The sequence below is a fragment of the Alternaria arbusti genome (genome assembly GCF_024043155.1).
Source record: "Alternaria arbusti strain BMP 1465 chromosome Unknown scaffold_19, whole genome shotgun sequence".
Classification (NCBI taxonomy): domain Eukaryota; kingdom Fungi; phylum Ascomycota; class Dothideomycetes; order Pleosporales; family Pleosporaceae; genus Alternaria; species Alternaria arbusti.
This window is the reverse complement of record NW_026249959.1, coordinates 325,998-348,794: the sequence shown is the minus strand read 5'-3', so window position 1 is coordinate 348,794 and position 22,797 is coordinate 325,998. Positions and strand designations below refer to the sequence as shown.

The 22,797-nt window shown below is 52.9% G+C and overlaps 12 protein-coding genes across 12 annotated transcripts; 7 read left to right on the top strand and 5 right to left on the bottom strand.

The window, feature by feature from the left end:
• Nucleotides 1–725: 725 nt before the first annotated feature.
• Nucleotides 726–2,843, bottom strand: MDV1 (Mitochondrial fission protein; the record flags this gene model as incomplete). The annotated part of the gene is made up of 3 exons (XM_051450471.1): nt 726–998; nt 1,047–2,666; nt 2,718–2,843. The coding sequence occupies 3 exons, from the start codon at nt 2,841–2,843 to the stop codon at nt 726–728; spliced, it is 2,019 nt and encodes a 672-aa protein (XP_051298392.1).
• Nucleotides 2,844–3,179: 336 nt separating this feature from the next.
• J4E86_009970 (uncharacterized protein) lies at nt 3,180–4,075 on the top strand (the record flags this gene model as incomplete). Its single annotated transcript, XM_051450470.1, has 3 exons — nt 3,180–3,247; nt 3,295–3,946; nt 3,998–4,075. 3 exons carry the CDS (start codon nt 3,180–3,182, stop codon nt 4,073–4,075), a joined length of 798 nt encoding a protein of 265 aa, XP_051298391.1.
• Nucleotides 4,076–4,228: 153 nt separating this feature from the next.
• On the bottom strand, nt 4,229–5,194 carry J4E86_009969 (uncharacterized protein; the record flags this gene model as incomplete). Its single annotated transcript, XM_051450469.1, has 1 exon — nt 4,229–5,194. One exon carries the CDS (start codon nt 5,192–5,194, stop codon nt 4,229–4,231), a length of 966 nt encoding a protein of 321 aa, XP_051298390.1.
• Nucleotides 5,195–5,662: 468 nt separating this feature from the next.
• Nucleotides 5,663–7,348, bottom strand: J4E86_009968 (uncharacterized protein; the record flags this gene model as incomplete). The annotated part of the gene is made up of 2 exons (XM_051450468.1): nt 5,663–6,129; nt 6,787–7,348. 2 exons carry the CDS (start codon nt 7,346–7,348, stop codon nt 5,663–5,665), a joined length of 1,029 nt encoding a protein of 342 aa, XP_051298389.1.
• A 2,287-nt stretch (nt 7,349–9,635) lies between these two features.
• On the top strand, nt 9,636–10,199 carry ALTA1 (Major allergen Alt a 1; the record flags this gene model as incomplete). Its single annotated transcript, XM_051450467.1, has 2 exons — nt 9,636–9,979; nt 10,040–10,199. The coding sequence occupies 2 exons, from the start codon at nt 9,636–9,638 to the stop codon at nt 10,197–10,199; spliced, it is 504 nt and encodes a 167-aa protein (XP_051298388.1).
• A 524-nt stretch (nt 10,200–10,723) lies between these two features.
• ALG3_2 (dolichyl-P-Man:Man(5)GlcNAc(2)-PP-dolichol alpha-1,3-mannosyltransferase) lies at nt 10,724–12,170 on the top strand (the record flags this gene model as incomplete). Its single annotated transcript, XM_051450466.1, has 4 exons — nt 10,724–10,844; nt 10,906–11,150; nt 11,220–11,498; nt 11,553–12,170. 4 exons carry the CDS (start codon nt 10,724–10,726, stop codon nt 12,168–12,170), a joined length of 1,263 nt encoding a protein of 420 aa, XP_051298387.1.
• Nucleotides 12,171–12,183: 13 nt separating this feature from the next.
• Nucleotides 12,184–12,653, bottom strand: J4E86_009965 (uncharacterized protein; the record flags this gene model as incomplete). The annotated part of the gene is made up of 2 exons (XM_051450465.1): nt 12,184–12,283; nt 12,343–12,653. 2 exons carry the CDS (start codon nt 12,651–12,653, stop codon nt 12,184–12,186), a joined length of 411 nt encoding a protein of 136 aa, XP_051298386.1.
• A 727-nt stretch (nt 12,654–13,380) lies between these two features.
• Nucleotides 13,381–15,108, top strand: J4E86_009964 (uncharacterized protein; the record flags this gene model as incomplete). Its single annotated transcript, XM_051450464.1, has 5 exons — nt 13,381–13,753; nt 13,827–14,055; nt 14,104–14,596; nt 14,646–14,964; nt 15,014–15,108. The coding sequence occupies 5 exons, from the start codon at nt 13,381–13,383 to the stop codon at nt 15,106–15,108; spliced, it is 1,509 nt and encodes a 502-aa protein (XP_051298385.1).
• Nucleotides 15,109–15,377: 269 nt separating this feature from the next.
• Nucleotides 15,378–16,034, top strand: J4E86_009963 (uncharacterized protein; the record flags this gene model as incomplete). The annotated part of the gene is made up of 1 exon (XM_051450463.1): nt 15,378–16,034. The coding sequence occupies one exon, from the start codon at nt 15,378–15,380 to the stop codon at nt 16,032–16,034; it is 657 nt and encodes a 218-aa protein (XP_051298384.1).
• Nucleotides 16,035–17,372: 1,338 nt separating this feature from the next.
• Nucleotides 17,373–19,047, bottom strand: ESA1 (Histone acetyltransferase; the record flags this gene model as incomplete). The annotated part of the gene is made up of 3 exons (XM_051450462.1): nt 17,373–18,773; nt 18,881–18,908; nt 18,965–19,047. The coding sequence occupies 3 exons, from the start codon at nt 19,045–19,047 to the stop codon at nt 17,373–17,375; spliced, it is 1,512 nt and encodes a 503-aa protein (XP_051298383.1).
• Nucleotides 19,048–19,321: 274 nt separating this feature from the next.
• J4E86_009961 (uncharacterized protein) lies at nt 19,322–20,398 on the top strand (the record flags this gene model as incomplete). Its single annotated transcript, XM_051450461.1, has 1 exon — nt 19,322–20,398. One exon carries the CDS (start codon nt 19,322–19,324, stop codon nt 20,396–20,398), a length of 1,077 nt encoding a protein of 358 aa, XP_051298382.1.
• Nucleotides 20,399–21,250: 852 nt separating this feature from the next.
• J4E86_009960 (uncharacterized protein) lies at nt 21,251–22,542 on the top strand (the record flags this gene model as incomplete). Its single annotated transcript, XM_051450460.1, has 3 exons — nt 21,251–21,465; nt 21,532–21,896; nt 21,950–22,542. 3 exons carry the CDS (start codon nt 21,251–21,253, stop codon nt 22,540–22,542), a joined length of 1,173 nt encoding a protein of 390 aa, XP_051298381.1.
• Between the last annotated feature and the right edge of the window lie 255 nt (nt 22,543–22,797).

The window sequence follows — 22,797 nt, the reverse complement described above, 5'->3', positions numbered from 1 at the left end:
TGGAACCGGGAGAGGAAGCCGGCGATGAGATGGGATGGAGGTAGGCGCCTACGCGAGGGATGCCAGCAATTGACGGTTCAATTGCAAAATTAGAGATGAGAAGGCATAGGTAGATAGGACAAGCGAATGTAGTATGCAGATGCCACGGCGGCGTGGGAGCAGGGATAGGCGTCTCAGAGCGCGGAAATGTCAATCGGGGTTCTGCGTTACGTCACCATGGCAGATCGGAGCTTCGCGGGCCATCCTTGCATGGTTCCACCACCAACCAAGCTTCCACTGGGCCCCTGCCGCGTGCTTGTAACGTCTGCTGTCCCTGTCAGAACTATGTTTCCATGTCTCTTTTACATAGCCAGAAAGTGAGATGCAGCCTGCAAACAACGCGGATACATCTTTAAACCTCACTGTGAGCCCTTCATGTCTACCAGTGTACTGAACTTGTTCTTCACCAAGCATGCATCCCGCCCGGGCAGATTTCATGTTTGATTGAATTTAGCACGGCCACTGTGGATATGTCTGTATCGATATCCCGTCAGGAAGCGGCGCGCATGCGTCACAACTAACGTTGGGTGGAGGAGATCTTGGTCCTTGCAGTAGCATAAAATTGATTGGTAGTGATATCGTAATGCGTATCTTGCGACAGTACAACACTTTGCCATTTACATGACTGGCATATGCGCAGCCCGTTCTTATATACAATCCTCATCGCTTCTACCTCTATAGTTCTGCTAACACGACCAGACACCAACGGTACCGTCTCTACGTCCTTCAACCAGATAGCCATCCTTTATCCTGACGTGTTCGATGATGGAGTGTGTCGTCTTGTCGTTCTCGTCAGCTCCGGGTCCGCAGTCCCAGTGCCTTCCGTCTGTCTTGTCGTAAACCTTGACTACGTCCACACCCGCTGCAGACACAATTCGTCGTGAGTCGAACATCATGCTGCTGATGGCGTGGTCGTAAGCGTAGGCGTCGGCAATGGCGCCGGTTCGGAGATCCCAGATCTGTGCACGTTAGTTGGGCAACAGTCGGAGGAAAGATAGTTGACTTACGCGTATACTCCTGTCGGCACTACCAGTCACGAGATGGACATCATCGAATTGCAGGGCGGTGACAGGACCTGTATGGCCGACAAGACTTCGGTGAACTTGCCCGCTACGCAGATCCCATAGACGTACCATACCGTCGGCGGTACCACAGGCAAGTGCGGCATCGAAGCACTGGATGGCGCCTACAAAGTCGGCGGAGGAGTCGGCAGAGCGTCCCGTCTGTCGCCATGTGCTGTTAGAGGTGTTCGTAGCTGTAGCTTGGGCAGCGGCCCAGAGAACATCAAGCGTCTGCACGCATCGTCCCTTGACCAGATCCCATTGCCGTAGTGTCTTATCTGCAGAACCGGACACTAGAGTGTCGCCACGGAAATGTAGCGCAGTGACTTCGTCGACGTGTGATTCGAGGGAGAAGAGAGGGCAGTCTTGCATACTGGTCGACGGTGGCGCAGGGGGTGCGTCTTCTGAGTTCTCAAATGCCAGGCCATCGTCGCTCTCTTCATCGGGCTTGTTTATCCGGTTATCCATGGGCGCGTATTCGGCTTTGCTCAGGTCCCAGAGTTTTATCGAAGCGTCCATTGAGCCGGTTGCGACGATGTTTTCTTCGACCTGTAAGCAGCGCACGGAGGAGAGATGGCCCTCGAGCATTCCGATGCACCGGCCGGCGCTCAGATCCCATACTCGTACTGTGTCGTCTAGCGATGCGGTCACCATCATGCCCCACGGAGCATCAAAGTCCATGGCGGTGATGGCGTCCATGTGCGCGGGCAGTTCCTTAATCTTGGATCCTGACTGCAGATGCTCGTGTAGTACGGGCATGGACATTCTCTTTGACAGCCTCTTGGCCTTGTTCTTCGTCTTGGGCGAGGAGGGTATCTTCTGGTATATCGACTCGGACATGAATTCGCCCTTGCCTTCTGACTGCTCGTCGCTTGTCTGCGACCCTGCCGTCTTGGGCGCCAGTGCGGCTTCGTCGTCCAGCTCTTCTTGCAGGTCCTCGATGCGGTTGTCCACGGTCAGCAGGTCCTGCTCCAGCTCGCCCTCTTCGATTTCGAGCCCCGCCAGACGGTCGAGGACCATCTTGCGCATGGTATTGAGGTTGGCGATCTTGTTGTCGATTTCGTGTATCTCGGCGACGCACATGTGCTTGCGCACGCCCATCATCTCGAGGCGGTGGCCCATGCTGTTGCGCTGCTTCCGCAGCTTCTGCATCGAGGGGGGCACATTGGGATCGTCGTCGTCTTCCCTGCCACCGATCAGGCGCTGGCCGCGCGCGTTGTGGCGGCCATGTTTCTTCGCATGGCTGTCGGGGGCGTCGGGCAGCGAGGCCTCGAAGCCCTGGAAGAGGGAGAACTCGGCGTTGTCCTCGGGGATGTTGGAGAGCAGGTCGTTGGGGATGTAGGCGAGGGCGCGCTGCTGGATCTCGGGGACGGAGATTCGCGAGCGCACGATCTCGCGGGGGGTGGTCTGGGCGAAGGAAAAGACGGAGCGCTGCATCAGCGGGCGCCTGAGCTCGCGGTGGAGCTCGCCAATGGCGTTCTGGTAGTGCTGGGTGACTCCTTCGGCGCCTATCAAGCTGCCGGCGGTGGCTGTGACTTTTTTGCCAAAAGCTTGCAGATGGCGGGTCTAGCGAGCATTAGCATCACCGTGGGCTCAGGGAAGGTGCGGTGGGGCTACATCGGGGAGCGAGTCTATGAAGCTGCTCTCGTCGTCGTCGTCAAAGGCCTGCGAGTACCGCGGCGAGCGCGGGCTGGTGGACCGGCCGCGACCTGGGGATCCATTGCGGGCGGTGGACGAGGCCATGCGAGCAGGCGTGGCGGGAGACTCAACGGGCGGCGCAGTGGAGGAGACGTCGCTAGGGCATCCTTATCTTCGCATTAGGATCTCAGAACAGGTGCTCGCGTGTGCTACAAAAGGCCAATAGGCGGTGAGGCGGGAGGCGGGAGGCGGGAGGCGCGTCGGGTGCTCGAGATGGTGATAGTGGTGTTGCGGAGGGGAGTGACTATCGAGCTCACCAGTCGGCACCCGCCTGCGTCATCCGCCGAAGAGCACGCCGATGCTCGGGACACGACCGGACTGCCATGGCTGCAAACATCACTCACCCGCATATCTGCCCTTTTGGGAGCTTGAGAAGGAACTATGGACGCGATTGACCTCTCCGACGCGTCCAAGGCGCTTGACCTGGCCAACATCCGCTTCCAGCTCATGTACGCCTCCCCGCCATGCGCGCCTGAGTCCTACTGACAGCACATAGTCGGCTCGAGGACACAATCACCTTCCACCTGATCGAGCGCGTGCAGTTCCCCCTCAACCGGACCATCTACGTGCCCGGCGGCGTCGACATTGGCGAGCCCGAGACCAGCCTGTTCGACTGGATGCTCCGCGAGCAGGAGCGCCTGCAGTCCCTCGTCCGCCGCTACCAGTCGCCCGACGAATACCCCTTCTTCCCAGAGGTCCTCCAGGAGCCCATCCTCAAGCCCCTCAACTACCCGCAGATCCTGCACCCCAACGATGTCAACGTCAACGCCCAGCTGAAGGACTGCTACATCAAGCACATCCTGCCCGCCGCATGTCTGCAGACAGACCGCGAGGACAGGGGAGAGTCGCAAGAGAACTACGGGTCCTCTGCCACCTGCGATGTCATGACCATCCAGTCCCTGTCGCGGCGCATACACTTTGGCAAGTTCGTTGCCGAGGCCAAGTTCCAGCAGGAGACGGAGCGCTTCGTCAAGTTGATCAAGGACGAAGACAGGAAAGGCATCGACGAGGCTATCACGAATGCTGCGGTGGAAAAGAAGGTGCTGGAGAGACTGAGGTTAAAGGCCAAGACGTACGGCACAGACCCGGACCTGGGCGCGAACGGCTCGTCCAAGGTGAATGCAGACGCGGTTGTTGGCATGTACAAGGTACGTTCAGTGCTCTCATTCATTCATACTGCGTACTAACAGATAATACAGGATTGGGTCATTCCTCTAACAAAAGAGGTTGAAGTCGAATATCTCATGCAACGACTAAAAGGCACACAATGGGAATAGACCCGCGCACAATCAAGAACAACAATACTGCCCGATACCGTGAACCAATCCGCCCTTACACTCTAGATACGTGACCGATTTGGACCGTTTGCCGCGAGTTGCCTTTGAGCTTTTCCGTTGCCCCAACAGCATACTAATAAACACTCGACCCGTCTAGTCCAGCTCGTGGAACTTGACAACGTGGGGCTTCTGGGCTTCGCACTCGAGCTTTAGATCTTCTCGCGAGTACCCCTGGGCACGGCGAGCCTCCTCTTTCCACTCATCTAGCTTCTGCTCCAGCCTCCCCTCACACGTGCTGAAGTATTTCCGCCAGATCAAGTGCCCAAAAGCGCTGCAAGTCATCGCCAAGTTCATCGCAGCCATCAACGCAGGTAACGATTCGATGGACGGACCAGACTGACTCAACAAGCAGCCCATCGTGATTCCAGTAACCAGGCATAGTCGCTGGTAATAGTCCCCTCGGTTCATGTCGTACTGCATCCAGTAGTCCAACATGGACATAATCGTGACGAAGATAACGAAGCCGGTTGACGGATTCGTGACGATCCTCGGCTGTCTCGCAGACTGACACTTATCGGTCGATTGCCGGCACCCGTAGTAATTCTTCACGATGTTGTGAAAGCCCCATTGCCCCCAGGCGAGCATGCATGTGAGTCCGAGATTGGAATTACGTCGCAGCTCGATCACGCCATAGACACGTCCGGCGAAGGGTATCCGGTTTCTCATGTGGTCGCGAACGATCGGTTCAGGCTGGCGCACCTCCTCATAAACCGTTCGAGCCTCGGGTGTTTCAGCAACAAATACCACCGGTCTTGTCGATGACCTGTCGTAGGCGCCTTGTGGTTTTGGATCAGTCGGCAGATCTGTATCCTCTTCTGAAGAGCTTTGGAAATCCTTCTCTGGGTACAATGCCTTTGGCTGCATACGAAAGCTATACACATTTGACTTCGTGATAGCTCGGAACTTTGCTGGCCAGTCTTCAGCCGTTTCCTTCGACTCTGGGTAGACGAGCATTACGTCGAGACCAAAGTCTCCAGCGCATTTCTCGCTATCGCAAGGCTGGGCATGACGAGGAGAGGCGCGGGCAAGGTACTTTGAGAGGCTGAAGTTGCCTGACATGTTGCTGATGGAGGGGTAGGTATCCTAGAATTGCGCGCGTAACCAATGAACCTTGTTGTTGGAAATCCAAAAAGCAATATCGGGAAAGTTTTCTAGGCGTTCTTGTGAGAGGATCTTTTATTTGAGTTGGAAGAGGCATATGACGTTCGGCTAGGTGTTCTCCTGATCGGTGTATATCTTACGAAGTGCTGACCGGATCGTCGGCATTACAGCTATCTTATGGCATCGTCTGTATGGTCGCTTTTAGCCTGCACCACTTATGGGCAGGCTTTAGGCTGGGGTACTACGTCAGAGGCTTGGCTTTGCATGCTTCTTCGCTCCAACCATTGCAAAGTACTTGGAAATGTTTTTGAGTGGCAGACGATGAAACAAATGACTAGTTAGTGAAGCAACTATTATCTGGTCAGAACTATAACACAACATAATGAATTGGAATTCGTCGAGAATTTCGTAGATCAACCTCCCATATCACTCAACTTCGTCTGCCCTATCAAAGTAGTCCGCCGATGGCGTGTAAGGCTTCCACCACAGTGTAAAACCATCCTTGGCCGCCTTGTACTTCTTCATCCCAGCCTCCTCATACCGCTTACCTTGCTCTTTTGACATACTGAAGCCGATGATTGCATGCGATGCATGATCAAATACGCTTGTTGTAGATTTTCGCCTCTGCATCATCACTCCAGCGAAGATGCCATTGAGAAAAACCTTAGGGGGGTTGGAGAAGCTGGTAGGGATCCATGTCTCTTCTGTGTCGCTGAAAGATACGGGGGGTGGTCGAGGATGAGAGCGAATTGCGTCGTTCTTGGATGACTTCGTACCGCTGGCCTTGCTGTTGAACTGCTGTTTGGTGTTGGCGGGGACTTGGATTGCAGATCCCTCCATCTCAAGGACCGTAGGCTTCCGCTTTTTCTTGCTGGGTACGTGACTTGCAGTTACTACAGGCATTGCCTCCGTCTCGTGCATGTGAGGAGAGCGTTTCGTTGCTGTGGGCTTTGGGTTGCTTTTGGTAGATCGAGTTGATATGACCGGAAGGAAGAGCTCGTCAGCCATACTGATTTCATTGCCGGCTTTCGACTTCCCAAGATTGTTCGAGGATCAAGGATGCTTGGTTTCGATTGGTAGTTCGGTGTGTCCATGATTAGGTTTGGTACGGTGCGAGAGATGAGCATCGTTGGTTCTGCGGGCGTTGTCTTTGGATTTCTTGGACGCCACTTCATTTGGGCGCGCGAGCTTTTGCACGCCAGCTGGGGTATTGCTGCGATTGAGATTCGACGCATCGAGCACAGTTTGTACTTCAGGGAGACGTCTGGGAACTTTGTTTCGGCTATGAACGATCGTCGGGGAGTTGCCGGTCTTCGGATTGTCGCTGTGCGTGTTGTGGGTGTTTGTCAGCTGATAATTATTGGTTGATTGATGGTTATTCGTGGATTGATAGTTGTTGTTGGGTTGATAAGCTTGGTAGTTGCTGTGATGGTGGACAGGTGCGGTATCCTGTCCTTTTTTGAACTGCGTCCACCCTCCCGGGCTACTCCGCGTACTCGTCAAGAAGCTTTCTTGCTCATGGTGTGTAGTGCTGTCATTGTTGCACATACCGCTAGATCCCATAGACTCTACTGTGGTGTTTTCCCCAGCACCCTCTCCAATCAAATCATCTGCTTCACTATCCGAGCCGCTCTCTTCGCTCACTGGGTCGATGATCTCTTCTTCGATCGATACTGCCTCGCTATCCGAGCTGATATCGTCGCTTTCCGTGTCATTTACCTCCTCATCATCCCCTTGGTCTGAGCCACTGACATCGCTTTCCGTGTCATTCACCTCCTCATCGTCCTCTTGGTCTGAGCCACTAACATCGCTTTCCATGCTACCTGTCTCTAGTTCTCCATCTTCCTCGTCTTCGTCTTCCTCGTCGTCATCGCTTGCTGACATCGAAAGATCTTCGCTAATCACACTGTCACTAAGCTCACCTTCCGTATCATTTGCTGAAGCGTCATCGGGAGCTTCGTCGCTCTCATTGCTTTCACTGTTGGCATATCGGTCCTCACCACTTTGTTCATCCCCACTGCCTGTGTAATCGTTGTCGAGGTCGTCCTGGCTATGGCCATAGCTAAAATTGCCTTCCTCGTCATAGGGTTCTTCGAGCTCAACGGAATCCATGAGTCAGACAGACAAACAATATCGGAACGGATAGGAAGCGCAGCAAGAGCGGATGGAACCGCGAGTGACGAGCATGAAACAATGCCCATGCCGACTGTTTATACTCAAGAGCACGTCTGGAGAAGTCGGCATTCTGCGTACGTACCCGTTGTTGGGAGAGGCTTTGTTCCGCGTGTACTGTATTCCATGCATGCTGCCATCGATTTGCTGACTTGGGTATCTTGACCTTGTGGTCCGACCGGTGAGCAACGGCAGCAGGACGGGTACTTACTGTGGTACACCTCCTCTTCTTGCAACACATTCCGCAATCAGTATATTGTAACAACACTCGTGACTGGTCGCGTGTGACAGATGATGGTAGATGCCGGATCTTTTTGCCCCTACATGCAAGTATTCATCTGGAAGCTCGATCTCCAAATGTGCAAGACAGAAAGGTTCCTGTATCATCTCGCGTCCAACGAACTTCCAAACTCACTGGATGTACAACACAGGTACATATGGTGTACTCTTCAGTGTCGTTGGTCCGGTCTTACCCCTCCATCTGCCCATGTGTATTGTGGCAGCGTCTTACGTGTCATCTTGTGTAAGACGTGTGCCCATACCGATCCGCTGTCTGAGCACCGAGCATCAGATATGGTCGAATGGCTCCAGCCACATTCATGAGCGGTAGAACATGAGGTATTTGCCAACCAGCTTTCGCTAATCACGACGTGGTTGTCTCTTTCTTGTCTATAGATCCGCAGTAAGAATATTTTCTGACTTTGTGCATCGTTGCCGCGCCCATACATTCAATGGTTTATCGGTCCTATTGACGCCAGGGCAGTATTGTCTACCCGACAGCCTCCGACATATTAGCAAGATGTTCAGTGATCCATCGAAATTAAGGCAGATGCCGTCAGGTCTCAAAAGCAACAACGAGATCTCCGAGAATGACGGAACGGAACCGTAAAATATTCGAGTGCCGTCTCAGATCTCTGTGTACCTTGATAGTCGCCTTGTGCACGGTGGGTGCAGTAAGTTTGAGTTCATTGTCACGCATGCCAGTCCTTGAAGGTAGATGTGCACCTGGGTCGTAAAGTTTTCGTTCAGCGTTGAGCGTGAGCCCACGATCGCGGGTCCAAAAATAGCAAATATAGCGTGCCGCCGGACAGACTCCGATGGTGCGTCAGTGGTGTTGGTGTCATTGTTTAGCTCCTGGCTCCGTCTTTGAGCGTGGACCCTGGGCGCGAGCCATCCAGGTGATCGGCAGCCACAGCCGCAACAACCGGCTCGATGATGCCATTCCTGCCAGATGTCACGGCTCAACTTTCCACCATCTCGGTTCAACCCCAAGCGACGTCGTATTTCGATCCTTCGTTCACGAGTGATCTCCATGCTAACCTTGAAATTATTCAAGGTGATGGAGGCAACCCCGATTACTGATATTACGCTCGTCCCCACACTCGGACCACCCATTTCTGTGGACGATGAGGTCGTTCGGGAACGGACCGATCGAACTCTACGAGATTGCAGTCATCATTCACGCGGCCGACGTACTCAGGTCCACAGCACTCAGGCTCTACTTCAGGAACATAGGACATCTCTTTTACGCTTCCAGTGTGTCGCTAAGCTACCTTGGTATAGTGGTTCGCGAGCACTCTAGGGTATACCGCGTTGATACGAATGTGGAAGAAGCAGTCGCCTACCATCGCATGTACGGTGTTGCAACGGCCATCAGAATACATATAGCCAGGACGTCATGCCGTTAGTTTTCCGAACTAAGGCCATGCACAGCCGATCGGCCAGCGCCCAATGCATACCTGGTTCATCCTACTAGACGTCACATCTCGTATGTTTAGCACGATCCAAGCTCGGCTAGGTCTGCCAACTGCCCGGATAGGACATGCCTGTCGCCTCATCCGGTCACCCCGGATGCCGCTACTGGTTCGTGACACCGTTGGCAAGGGTACTGAGGCTCCAAAAATTGGGGTAGAGTGTGGTTTCGGCGCTCTCGGCATGGTCTGAGGCTCGTGTTCCTGGAGAAATTTCATGGTACACCTTTCTCGTATGTTCTAGTGGGTAAGGTCAAGGGTGACGCCTGGTGTCAATCTTCTCGTATTGAACCTTGGGACGAGACGGACATGATGATCGTGGCAGGAGTACAGTACCCTAGATACGAGGTGGGATGACTATATAATGCCAGTGAGTATCTCACTTCTAGCCACCATCAACCACCAACTCTCACACTCAATTACAACCTACCACACTTTCCAACACTTCATCCCAACTTCAAACCAACTCCATCAAGATGCAGTTCACCACCATCGCTTCTCTCTTCGCTGCCGCTGCCGTTGCCAGCGCCGCACCTCTCGAGGCCCGCCAGGTCGACGCATCCTGCCCAGTTGCCACCCAGGGTGACTACGTCTGGAAGATCTCCAACTTCTTCGGACGCAAGCCTGAGGGAACCTACTACAACAGCTTCGGCTTCAACATCAAGGCTACCAACGGAGGTACTCTCGACTTCAACTGCTCTTCCCAGGCCGACAAGCTTGAGGACAACAAGTTCTACTCTTGCGGCGAGAACAGCTTCATTGACTTCGCTTTCTCAAGCGACCGTTCCGGTCTGATCATCAAGCAGGGTGTCAGCGACGAGTAAGTTCTTCCCATGCCTTTTAATGCGCAGTTCGTTCAAATTTGCTAACATTCCCTCAGCCTCACCTATGTCGGTACCACCACTCTTCCCAGCTACTGCCGTGCTGGTGGTAACGGCCCTCAGGACTTCGTCTGCCAGGGTGTCTCTGATGCCTATGTCACCTTCGTCCCGCTTCCCGCCGCCGCCGCCCCTGCGTGCCCGGCACCCAGCCAGTACTGAGCATAGGCTATGACCTTCCTCAGTGTTCATGATTCTCTCAGCGCTTCCTGTATAGACATTCCTTAGAGCCTAGACCTAATGCAACATTAATTTCCTCATCGTCTGTGCCACTATGACTACGACGACGACACCGTGCTATATTTGTGCCAGTTATGTACTTGAGAGCTACAAGGAAAAAAGGACAATTGATTCATCGGACAGATAATTTTGGATTCAACATCGCATGCAGGGCATTGATACAAAGAGTAACGAAGTCCTGGACGCGCAAACCTCGCGCTTGCCTTGAATAGCACAACACCAGGACGTGAGCGCAACAGCGTCTGACTCCATACAAAACGTGCAGTCCACGTCAAACCACCATCCACAGCTCGCACGAGAAAAATGATGCCTGAAACACACGTCGCGCGAAACTGTCATCCTTGAAACCTCAAACCTCCTTCCCACGTGACACGCGACGCGAACTATAACACCATCGTTAACCCCCGAACTTGCCATCACCAAAACCGCGTGCAACAAACGCCGCCATGTCGCTCCTCGCCCGCGCAAAAGACCTAGCCTACAATCCCGACCACACAAGATGGATGACTCCGCTGCTGCTCGTAGCAGACGCCGCGCTTTCAGGCGTGATAATCGAGAAGATACCTTGTTCGTGCTCCTTTCTCACTCATCGAAAACGTACCACGTGTCCTAACAACGGAATGTCTAGATACGGAGATTGACTGGACAACGTACATGCAGCAGATAGCCATCTTTTTGAAAGGCGAGCGCGACTATAAGAATATTGCTGGTTCGACAGGTCCGCTCGTGTACCCTGGTGCGCATGTGTGGATCTACAAGCAGCTTTACAAGTGGACGGATGAAGGGCGGGATATCGCCCTCGCGCAGTATATTTTCGCGGGAGTGTATCTGCTTACGCTTGGTGTGGTGTTTCAATGCTATAGGAAGGCGAGGGTGAGTACTTTCCCGTTCTAGCTGTCATTGTTGGAGGGGGTCATCGAGTGGAAGCTGACATGTTGATAGGTTCCACCGTACATTTTCCCGCTGTTGATTCTTTCAAAGCGCATGCATAGCATTTTCATGCTACGATGCTTCAATGATTGTTTCGCGGTGCTATTCTTCTGGCTGGCTGTCTTCTGCTACCAACGCGATCAATGGCACCTGGGGAGCGCGCTGTATAGCACAGGGTTGAACGTCAAGATGAGCCTGTTGCTGCCTCTACCAGCAATGGGTATTCTCATGGTCATGAAACTGGGTGGAAGAGAAGCCTTGACACAGGCCATGATTATCGTGCAAGTTTCGGTAAGTAAATCATCGCTCACGGAGTCTTATCAATTGATCCTAATCAAACTGCAGGTTTTGTATGGCTATCCCTTCAGGAAGCGCGCACCAAGCTATTTCGCCCGCGCTTTCGAGCTCAGCCGTGCATTCCTCTACAAATGGACCGTCAACTGGCGCTTCGTCCCGGAATCTACGTTCCTCTCACGCCCCTTCGCCATTGGCTTACTCGCCTTGCATGTTGGCCTCCTTATCTGGTACGCGCGAACCCGCTGGATCAAGCCCTCGAAGCGCAATGTCAAAGAATTCCTCAAGCTTTGTATTCCAGCCATTGAGCCCCGGGATCAGGACACCATGTCCAGCAAAATCACCCCAGATTTCATTATGACGACGATGCTGACCGCGATGACCATTGGCTTACTGTGCGCGCGTAGTCTACACTACCAGTTCTACGCGTATGTCGCGTGGTGTACGCCATTCCTGCTATGGAAAGCAGGCTTCAATCCGGCCGTTGTGTATGCGTTATGGGGTGCGCAAGAGTGGGCGTGGAATGTGTACCCGAGTACGTCGGCAAGCTCGGCGACAGTCGTGGGCGTTCTGGCGATTACGGTCGGAGGCGTATGGTGGGGAACGAGGAAGGAGTACGAGGGCGTGACGAAGGGCATAATTGAGGAGGACCATGCGCACGCCGAGTGATGCGTCGAAGAACTCAGTCCTCGTCTGAGTCGCTGGGCGGCATCTTGCCGACGGTCGATTCCTCGTCGTCGCTATCTTGGACGTACGTCGACTTCTTTACGAACTCCTTGGGCCTGTATACTATTGTTAGCGCTCTATACACATACTACATGATACCCGGCTGGAAACATACCAGTAGCTCATTTTCCTCCACGCCTTCTCGTCGCGCACCACGTTCACAATCTCTCCATCCAGCTTGTTCTCACGGTCCGCCAGAGCAGACATATCTATAACCACATAGCTGCCCCTCTTGATCCATACTGTTGATCTGAACCTCGCTTCCAGCTCTGCAAGGACAGACTTGCCATCTGGCAGCTCGGCGGCATAGATGTTCTTGCCTTCGGCTTTGGTGATGCGCGCGATCGCGTGATTCGGCGCCAACGCGTCAGGCGGTGTGATTGTGCTGTCTATGGTGGCAAGGACGTTGCGCTTTGGACGGGCCATGTTGGGGTTGAGCTTTGGTAAGCAGAGTGGAGAAATCGTTTGTGGTAGTTTTGGAGACAATATGGGAGGGGTGGTCGTGAATTTCAAAGCAGGAAGGTGTGGCCGAGCCCGGTGGGGAAGTTGTCCCCGCCCCTCGGAGCCCCAAAAGTTCGCACTTTCACCACCTTCTGGGTATTGCGCCCTTTCTGGTCACAGGCCTAGACCCAATCTTTCTCCGACTGTCGGATCCATTGCCAGGAATGAACGGCTATCTGCATCATTAGACGCGTCTGTGTCCCTGTGTCCCTGCAAAACGTTTTACAGGCTTTATGATCGACTTGCTTACCGACCGTCCACCATCTCCACACTGCTGCAGCGCGACCACACGATACTTACCCGCCAGCTGTGATAGGCCCCAAGTCGGAGCCGGCGCGTGTTTATCTGGTAATGTAGGGTAATTGTGCATCCCATGATTTATCAGCGATAGCGCCCTCAGCCCTTGGTATGGCCAGCAGTGTTCTCGTCGAAAGCTTCGTGGACTACCGTATTAAGGGTCTAGGGTCTTCCGCACATCGTCGCTCGGGCTACTTTCTTATTTATGACGTTTGCCTTTGCATTTTCACTGAACTCGCACGCCCAATTACTTCCTACTACTTGAAACACACAGTCAAAACGAACACTTCCAGGGCGCGTAGTCCAGGGCTTTCGCATTCTCTTCGAGTTTGCCGCAGACCGGGAACTTCGAGCCATGTCGTCCAAACTTCACGGTCTCTTCGACATTCAGCCTGCCTCCGTGACCAACCCGGAACCGACATACCAGAAGAGCAAGGGCAAAGCACCCCAAACGCTCGGCGATGTAGGTGTACTACCGGACGTCGAACTCGCGGACTTTGCTTCTCGCAAAACAGACGATAGCCGACAAGCATCGTATGCAGAGCATGAATTGCCTAAGGGCGCGCAGACCCCGAAAACCCCCAATGAACTCGAGATGAGTCGTCCGGCCACACCGAATCGAGAGGATGCAGTTGGTACTATCAGGACCTGGAACGCTCAACCGATGACCAAATGGAGAATTCTTTGCTGTTGCTTGATCTACTTTTCAAACGGGATCAACGACTCGGGTGAGTTGAAACACTCTCATAGACCTGCCATTCTGGTATTACTTGAATAGAATTTAGACTAATCAGTGGTCAGTCGTCGGTGCTTTGATTCCGTACATGGAGTCGTACTACCACATCTCGTACTCCATCATGTCTCTGGTCTTCGTTAGTAACGCCATCGGTTTCATCTCTGCCGCCTTCTTCACGAACACCATCCTAGGCAAGTTCGGAAGGGCAAAGACTCTGATCATAGCAGAGTTGATACAGTTGTCCGCATACGTTATCCTTGTTTGCACACCTCCGTATCCTTTGGTCGTTGTATCGTAAGTATTAAATCTTGGCACTCAGTAACGCACCGTTGACAATTTCAGATTCTTTCTCTTGGGATTCGGTGCAGCCATCAACTTGGCCCTCAACAACGTCTATTGTGCGAACACCCATCCACCTTCTGTTATTCTTGGCCTCTCGCATGGTAGTTATGGCGTTGGCGGAATAGTTGCACCCATCATCGGAACAGCAATCGTCTCACAAGGAATCCTGTGGTCGCGCTTCTACTTTCTTACCGTCGGACTGCGACTTTGCTGCATCGCTTTCGCAGCATGGTCCTTCTGGTCATACACGGAAGACTCTGAGGAGACCCTCTTGGAGACCACGACCAGCAGGCAAACTGCTGCGGAAGACGCCGCGTCCAAAATGAAGATCCTTAAGCTTGCTTTGAAGAACAAAGTCACCATCTTCGGCGCCTTGTTCATCTTTGCATACCAAGGAGCCGAAGTGAGCATTTCAGGCTGGTTCATCTCATACCTCATCAACTACCGTAATGGCGACCCTGCAAAGGTCGGATATGTCACAGCAGGCTTCTGGGTATGTATACTTGCTGCATACTGTATCGCTTCTGCTAATTGCCGAATAGGGAGGCATCACGCTTGGCCGTTTTGTACTCACTCACGCTGCGCCCAGAATAGGCGAGAAGAGATTTGTCGTCATCCTCACTCTCGGCACCATAGCTCTTCAACTTCTGGCATGGTTGACACCAAATTTGATCGGAAATGCAGTCGCTGTCTGCTTGTTGGGCTTGTTTTTGGGCCCCGTCTACCCGTGTGCGCAGACCATCTTCTCGCGCCTCATGCCTCGTCATATTCAGACAACCGCAATCGGATTCATTGGCGGAGCAGGAAGCTCAGGTGGTGCGGTTGCACCCTTCACAACTGGTGTTCTCGCGCAGGCTTCCGGTAAGCGACCTTTATTCTATGCGCAATCATCAGGATACTGATTCTTTAGGTACTTGGGTACTGCACCCCGTTGCACTTGGCATGTACGCTGTTATGCTTGCTTGCTGGTTCGCGCTACCCAAGGTGCGCAAGCGGACTGATTAGACTTCTCGACTTTGCGACAATGTCGGGCCTGGAACACACCGTGACCGAAGTGTTCGTCTAGTTCGAGAAATGCGAAGGTTGATGATAGGCCACCATGACATCATTTTGAGACCACTAACATTGCGGGACCCGCGGAACGCGCTGTGTACCAACAGGATGACCACATCACGCTCAAGTATATAGCAAAGCGTACCTGCTTCTCCTGGATCACTCACAAATTGGAAACCATTCTCAACAATATCCCAAAACACAATCTCCCACCGTCCAACATGTCCGCTACACAAACCATACAGATCTTGAGCATATCCACCGCGCTGTTAGCGTCGGGCGGCATAGCAGCATTATCTCTCTTCGACGTTCCAATGTTACAATCACAGCCAGCATCTCGATCTCTTCCAATGATACGCTGGCTCTTCTCAAGAGGCTCCCACACGTTTCCAACAGCCGCAATCACATCCGCATCCGGCTTCGTCTATCTCGCTTACAAATCTCTTCCACCATCTTCTGTCAACTCGATTTCCTCAATCCTTCAGCATGCCGTCAAGGGCAAGCCTGGCCTTTATCTCGCCGCTGCCGCCCTCTCCTTCAGCATCGCGCCAATCACGGGTCTGGCCATGATACCCACGAACTTCGCCCTAATCAGGAAGAATGAAGAGTTGGGCGGGAGCCGAAGCAACGCGTCTGCCGAGTACCGGGAAAAGGCTGGGTCGAAAGAGCGAAGCGCAGATGAATCCGTGGACAGCAAGGATGACGTGAGTCAATGGAAGGACTTGAGTGTACCACAAGAGAAAACGGAGAGGAAGAGTACCCAAGCAGAGGATCAAGAGGTAAACGAGCTGTTGGACAAGTTCGGCAAGTTGAACATGCTGAGGGCGGTAGCTATTGGCTCGGGTGGTATCGTGGGGTTGATGGCTGTTTTGGCGTAGGCTCTGTTATGTTGCTATATAACCCGAAGTATTCCGTAATCCAGCCAAGCACACCTAGCTCCCCGCAATAGGCAGCTTGCATCATTTTCAACGAATGGAAGCGCATGCACGTTACGAGCACGACATTGATTGCACCGCTGACGTGAGCTGGCTGACTACCTGTTGTGTAAGATAGCGGAAGCGGAATGGGGACGGCGATAAGCATATACCATGCGGAACATTCAGCTTGCTTTCAGCTCTTCGTGCCAGTATGTAGTACTATAAAGCCTTAATTATCTATCACAGCCAAATCTGGTCCAATCTTTCCATTGCGACACCTGTGCAAGATGCATCGCATATTCCTCCTCCCAGAACTCCTCGTCCAGATCGTCACTCTCCTCCCCCCTTCTGAACTTCCCATATACGCCTCTGTATCCAAGCACTGGAGAGAAACACTTCGCCTTAATCTTCCTCCGCGCCTTCTTCCTCTTCGCGACGCTTCACCACCAATCCCCTCCACTGCCACAAAGCCCGAGACTCTTGACAGACTACCGCAACCTGTTTCCTCTCTCGCCCAAGACATTCTCGCTCGAACCACACAATGGATGAATCCTGGCTTGCCACTGGATATCTCGGATGACTACTACTTCTGGCACGAAGGCGCTTATGGGAATATTCTTTCCGCGCTTGTCCCTTTCTTGCATCCTTGGCTGGGGAAGCATGTGTGTGAGTTGATAGGTGGATTGGACGAGATGGCTAGGGGGGAGATGGGGATCTGTTTTAGGACGCGAATGAGTGTCAGAGAATTTGATGAGTGGTTCGCGCGGTGTGAGGGCGAGACAGAAGAGGGTAGAATTAGTATGAGTGCATACTTGACGAGACCTGTGACGCGAAGTATCGAGGTATATTGTGTAGAGGGTGCGGAGTGGGATCGGGAGTATCGGAATGTACTACACCGACATGGAAGAAGAGATTGGCAGCAGCGATGTGTGAGAGTGGAGCGAGAAAAAGGTTTGGGAATGGGAGATGTTGTTGAGGAGTTGAGAAGTGTCTTGAAGACTAGTAAAGTTGGGGACGTTGGTGAGGCAATACGGGGAGATGTGATGCTGGAGTGGAGATTTGAAGAAGCCGCAAGCAGAATGACATGCTTTGAGTGGTTCGACGGCACCGGATAAGGAAAGAAACACCAGGATGGAAGCGGAACGATTTGAGCAGACGATGGACGATCTACAATGTTATCAATATGGGTCTGGGTATACCATGAAGAAGTAACAGCCAACACCATGCGCCAAGCCAATGCCCGCTGATCAGAATATTGACCAAAAGAATTGCGCCGATAAACACACCCAGTACAAACGTTCACCAGTTCCATGTCCTGCTTGCGGCCGAGAACACAGGTGGCTTCCAGATCAAACGATCAGGATCAATGCTCCTCTTGCCCTTCAGCTTCTCCTTCGCCTTCTGTCTCTCCCGTTGCGCGATGACTGCATCTGTGAGGACGACAACATGCTGGTTCTTGCTGTATCGCAGCATGTTTAGATTTTGCAGGGTATGCAGCACATCGTTCGTCGTCATCGCCGTCGCAGCACCCAAATCCTCGATGTTAGCTTCGGTTCGGCCAGGCTCCATTAGAATATCGACGAGAATCTCCTGCCAGTAGGCACGGTAGCCGAGCAGACCCAGATCAGACAAGGGCTTCTCTGGAGACCCGAGCTTGTTTTCACGCTTGGAAAGGAGGTAGGAAAAGTCGATGAGCAGTTTACCGAATCCTTTCCGTTGGTATTGAGGGAGGGTGAGAATACAGGCCACGTTGTAGCCTTCTGCCGATTCTTTCTCTTTGGAAAAGTAGCCCACGAAATGACAGCCGTGTTCGTCGCGCGTGCACATGCAGTAGAACAAGAAAGGGTCGACATCGTAGTATAACGTCTTGTGGTCCAGGAAGAGTTTCGAAAGTAGACAGAGGTTTCGACACCATGTCCGCTGCCGCCTCCCGTCAATCTCGAAGAAGGACACATAGTCGTCTCGGTATATCTCGTTGCCGGGTGGGTGGAGCAGGTGGCACTTTGTGCGGTGGCGCTCGAACTGCGTTACTTCACCGTAGTAACCAAGGCAGAATTCGCAGATGTAGACTACATCTGAGTCGACAAAGTCCACTGGGTAGGGTGAGAAGTACCAAGGCTCGACCTCGAACTTGCCCATCTGGATCTTCTCCAAGTTACGCACCCGCGAAATCTCGGTCTGATTCTGGGTCATAGACCCGGATGTGCGTAGCTTCTCAATCTCATCTTCTCTCGAGTAATCCTGGGGTGGCATGGCCTTGGCTGCTGCGGCGGCATCCTGCACGTCGACGAGGTCCATCTCCTCATCCTCGGGTTTTGGTGTGCCTTCTGTGACTTCGCTCGTGACTATGAGTTCTTGGTTCTCCTTGCCACTTGCTTTGGACGGCCTCGGTGCTTTGCCTGGCAGGTTGCTAGACGTCGATTCTGGTGTGCCTGAGATCTCACGATCAAGTTTGCTGCGGGATCGCTTGAGGTTCTTCTGATCAGACTTTGAAGGTGCCTTGTCGGTCTTAACGGCAGTGCCCTTCTTTTTGTCTGCTTTCTCGGGCGCTGGCCACTCAACCTCTCTTGATAAATCTATCCGTTCGGCTTCGATCCATTCATCCAGACGCTTGTTGAACTCTTCATAATGAACGTAGAACTTGGGCCTTCCCTGCCTGGTTTGAATGGACAGAATTTCAGCTTTGCGCTTCTCGCCATCCTGTATCGTGTTAGTTTATGTGTCAACAAGTATTGGTGTTGCTGTTTTGGTGTTCACGCGGCTGGGGCTTGCAATGCACATCGCGGTGCTGCGCGCTATTCACGTACCTTCTCAACCCACGCCTTCACACCAGTCCTGCACGCAGCGCGTCAGCATACATGTTCAAACTATGCGCATGGTGTCGCACTTACCTCAGCTGTGCAAGGGTGGCAAAGCCTGTTTCTACAGGCGCCGGCGTCCCGGAGGGCTCATGCGAGTTTTCTCGAGGCGCCATCGTGATGCGACACGCGTTTTTCAATTCTGGTAGATTTTGGGACCCGTTGTGAGGTTTGATGTCGCGATGATGTTGGGTGTGCTGGGCTCAGTCGCGATGTTGCCGCCTGCCGATCGGGCCTTTGCGTCGCGTTCGAGCCGACATCTGGAAGGTGCTAGCGCAGTTTTGAACTTTTGCTCGCGGGGACTGAGCGGAGAAGCGCAAACGGCCAACATCCTCGACAACCACTGATAGGACGACCCTGACACCGCTATGCCGCGCAGGTGACGACAACATGGCTCCAATCGATCCCAGCACTCTGTCCAGCAACTGGAAGATACTGCAACAGCGACTCAAGCCTTCAACGCCCGCGACACCTCCCAAGAACAAGAAGTTCGAGGACGAGAAGCAGTCTTCGCTCAAGCGCAAGCGACCTCAGCACGCCAATGGGAAGCACGGAGATGCATCACCAAAAGCTGTAAACGGATCCCAGAAAAACACACCGCGAAAACCTCTGCCCTCGAGAAAGCGACAGAAGATGGAGGAGCCCGCGTCTGTTGGCGCTTCAGCGAAGCAGCACAACGCCAAAACCCTCTCCAAGAGCATCTCGATGCCCTCTCTCAAGAAGACACCCCTTCTGAGCGACCCGAAGGATGCCGATGCAGCCGTCTCTATCCTCGAACCACACCCCGACTTCCCCGACATAGAAAACGAAGGCGTATCAGAGGTAGCGCTGCCCGGAAAATACGTCGCATTGGATTGTGAGATGGTGGGAGTTGGGCCAGAGCCTAACCGAGATTCTGCGCTGGCAAGAGTATCGCTAGTCAACTTTCATGGTCATCAAGTCTACGATTCCTACGTCCAGGTACCCCGAGGAATCGAGGTTACCGACTATCGAACCGCAGTCTCTGGCATCGAGCCTAGACATCTCCGCAAAGACGTCGCGCGACCCTTCGACGAAGTACGAAACGACCTCAAGATCCTCCTCACCGGGCGCATACTCGTCGGTCACGCGGTGAAGAACGATCTCGATGTGCTCATTCTGAAGCACGACAAGCGCTTCATTCGCGACACATCCAAGTTTTCAAAGTTCAGAGAGTTGGCTATAATACCGGGGCGCACCCCAGGTTTGAAGCTACTAGCAGACAAACTCTTGGGTGTAGAGATCCAAGTCGGTGCTCATAGCTCGGTTGAGGATGCTAGGGCTACTATGGCGCTGTTCAGGCTGGAGAAGGACAGCTTTGAGCACGAGATCAGGCAGAAGTACGGAAACATCCGCCTCGACGCAGCTGGGCCAGAAGTCGATGTCGGCGGTGGTGATGAAATAAAGAAGAAGAGCCGGAATAGGAAGAAGAAAAAGAAGAGGAACTAGTCGGTTGGGACATGTACTCTCACGGATGCTGTTGTTCTTCATCTTGCTGCATTTACTTGGAGTCTTGCATGGCACGGATACCCTGAAAAGTTCATATGTATTTTACATTTACCATTGGATCATGTTTTGGTAGCTTCTTCAACTTTGGCCAAGGTTGCCCTTGTAGCCACCAATATATCAAATATTCTCTCCATGTGTATCTAGCAAAGAGTCTTCTTCCGACGAAGCTTTCACGTGTTTCAGTCTATGTTTGGGGCAACTTCAACCGGAGACAAGAAGCATTATACTAGAAATCGAATGTGCAACTGAGGCCAGAATTTTTGCACTCTGGCTCGTCATGCACATTGCTGACGTGCTAATGTTCTTAAATCCGACAGGTGGTACCACTATCATGCTATCCTCGTCGACTCCACCAGAAATTCTACTGGATTCTCTGAGCGTCTCCGAATTTGAGGAAGGCACCAATCTTGGCGTCGCGTGCACTCGTCCGACACGTGAAGCTTGACGATGTTTTTGCTCGGACCTTAGCGGAGATAGCATCTACCATGCCCAAATATCCCCACATTGAACGTGGGAGACCTCGGGCTGCTGCCCCTCCCCCGTCTTAACGCCATCCGACAAAGATCGGCCCCGACAACCGTCGGCAGTCTCGAACTTGGACGCAATAGACGAAGAGACCGAAAATGGACCCTGAGGTACTCCAGCGTAACACGTCATATGCATGTAAAGCTTCAAGAGATATAAGAAGAGGCCGAGTCCTGCAATAGGCCCCTCACAATACCTCGCACTTCCGTCTCCAGCTCCTAAACTCTACTTACCTTTCTAAAGTTTACCAACAACAACTTCCTCAAGATGCCTTCTCCATTCGGTGACGCACCCAAGGCGGCGTCCCTCTTGGACTTCCACCGCGTCATGTCGCCCACTGCCGGTGTCCGCGTTTCTCCCCTTTGCTTGGGAGCCATGAACTTTGGTGATGCGTGGGAGGGCATGATGGGCAAGTGTGACAAGAAGACCGTGTTTGAGATTCTTGATTTCTTCCACAAGCAAGGTGGCAACTTCATTGATACGTGAGTCTCTCTAACTATGCTCCATTTGGAGACCTCGTGGTGAGATGGAAGTTAACACTGTCACAGCGCAAACAACTACCAAAACGAGGAGTCCGAGACCTGGATCGGCGAGTGGATGAAGGAGCGAGGCGTACGACACGAAATGGTCATCGCCACCAAGTTTACCACCTGCTTCCCTGACCCGAACAACTCTCCTCGGCAACGAATCAACTACGCTGGTAACAGCACGAAGTCGCTCCGCGTCTCGCTTGAGGCATCCCTCAAGAAGCTTCAGACTGATTACATCGATCTGTTGTACGTGCACTGGTGGGACTTCACGACTTCGATTCCTGAGTTGATGCAGTCGCTCAACGCCGTCGTCAACTCCGGAAAGGTTCTATATCTTGGAATCAGCGACACGCCTGCCTGGGTTGTCAGCAAAGCCAACGAATGTAAGTATTATCATATGACAAGCCCTGGCACCTGTGACTAACGAGATATTTAGATGCCCGCAACCACGGCCTCCGTGGCTTCAGTGTCTACCAAGGTCGCTGGTCCGCAGCCGAGCGCGACTTTGAGCGCGAGATCATCCCCATGGCGCGCGAGGAAGGCATGGCTCTCTGCCCATGGGGCGCCCTTGGTGGAGGCAACTTCACCACCGAAGAGAAGCGCAAGAACAACGAGCAAGGTCGTAACTTTGGCCCCGCTTCCGAGAAGCACATCGCAATCTCCAAGAAGCTCGAAGCCGTCGCCAACCAAAAGAAGACTCAGGTCACTAGCATCGCCCTAGCCTATGTACGCCACAAGTACCCCTTCGTGTACCCAATCGTTGGCGGCCGCAAGATCGACCATCTCAATGGCAACATCGAGGCGTTGGCGATCGAGTTGAGCGAGGAAGAGGTTGACGACATTGATTCCGCTGTTCCTTTCGAGATTGGCTTCCCAATGAACTTCCTCTTCGAGTTCAGTGGTAATAAATACAAGAACACCATGACCAGCTCGGACGTGGGTCTTCTGGCGTACGCTGGACCTCTGGAAAGTGTACCAGTACAGCAAGGCCCTAAGCCACACCCGCTTCAGGGACACGGAGGTAACTAAGAGCCCGGAAGCTAGATATCAGATGTAAACGATAGGGGAACCTAGGGCTTCATGCATGCATTAAAGTAGAAGTCTGAAAATTCAATGTTCATCAGTGAGACAGATGTGTTGCTTCGTAAATGATCCCTTCCCAGTCATTTCAATTGTTGGTGAAGACTCACCCTCACCTTCCTAGTACAGCCAATCAAAATCCAAGCAAGAGCCCCACTTCCACACTCTTTGCACTTTCCAATTCGCTCGCTCAATGCAGCACAC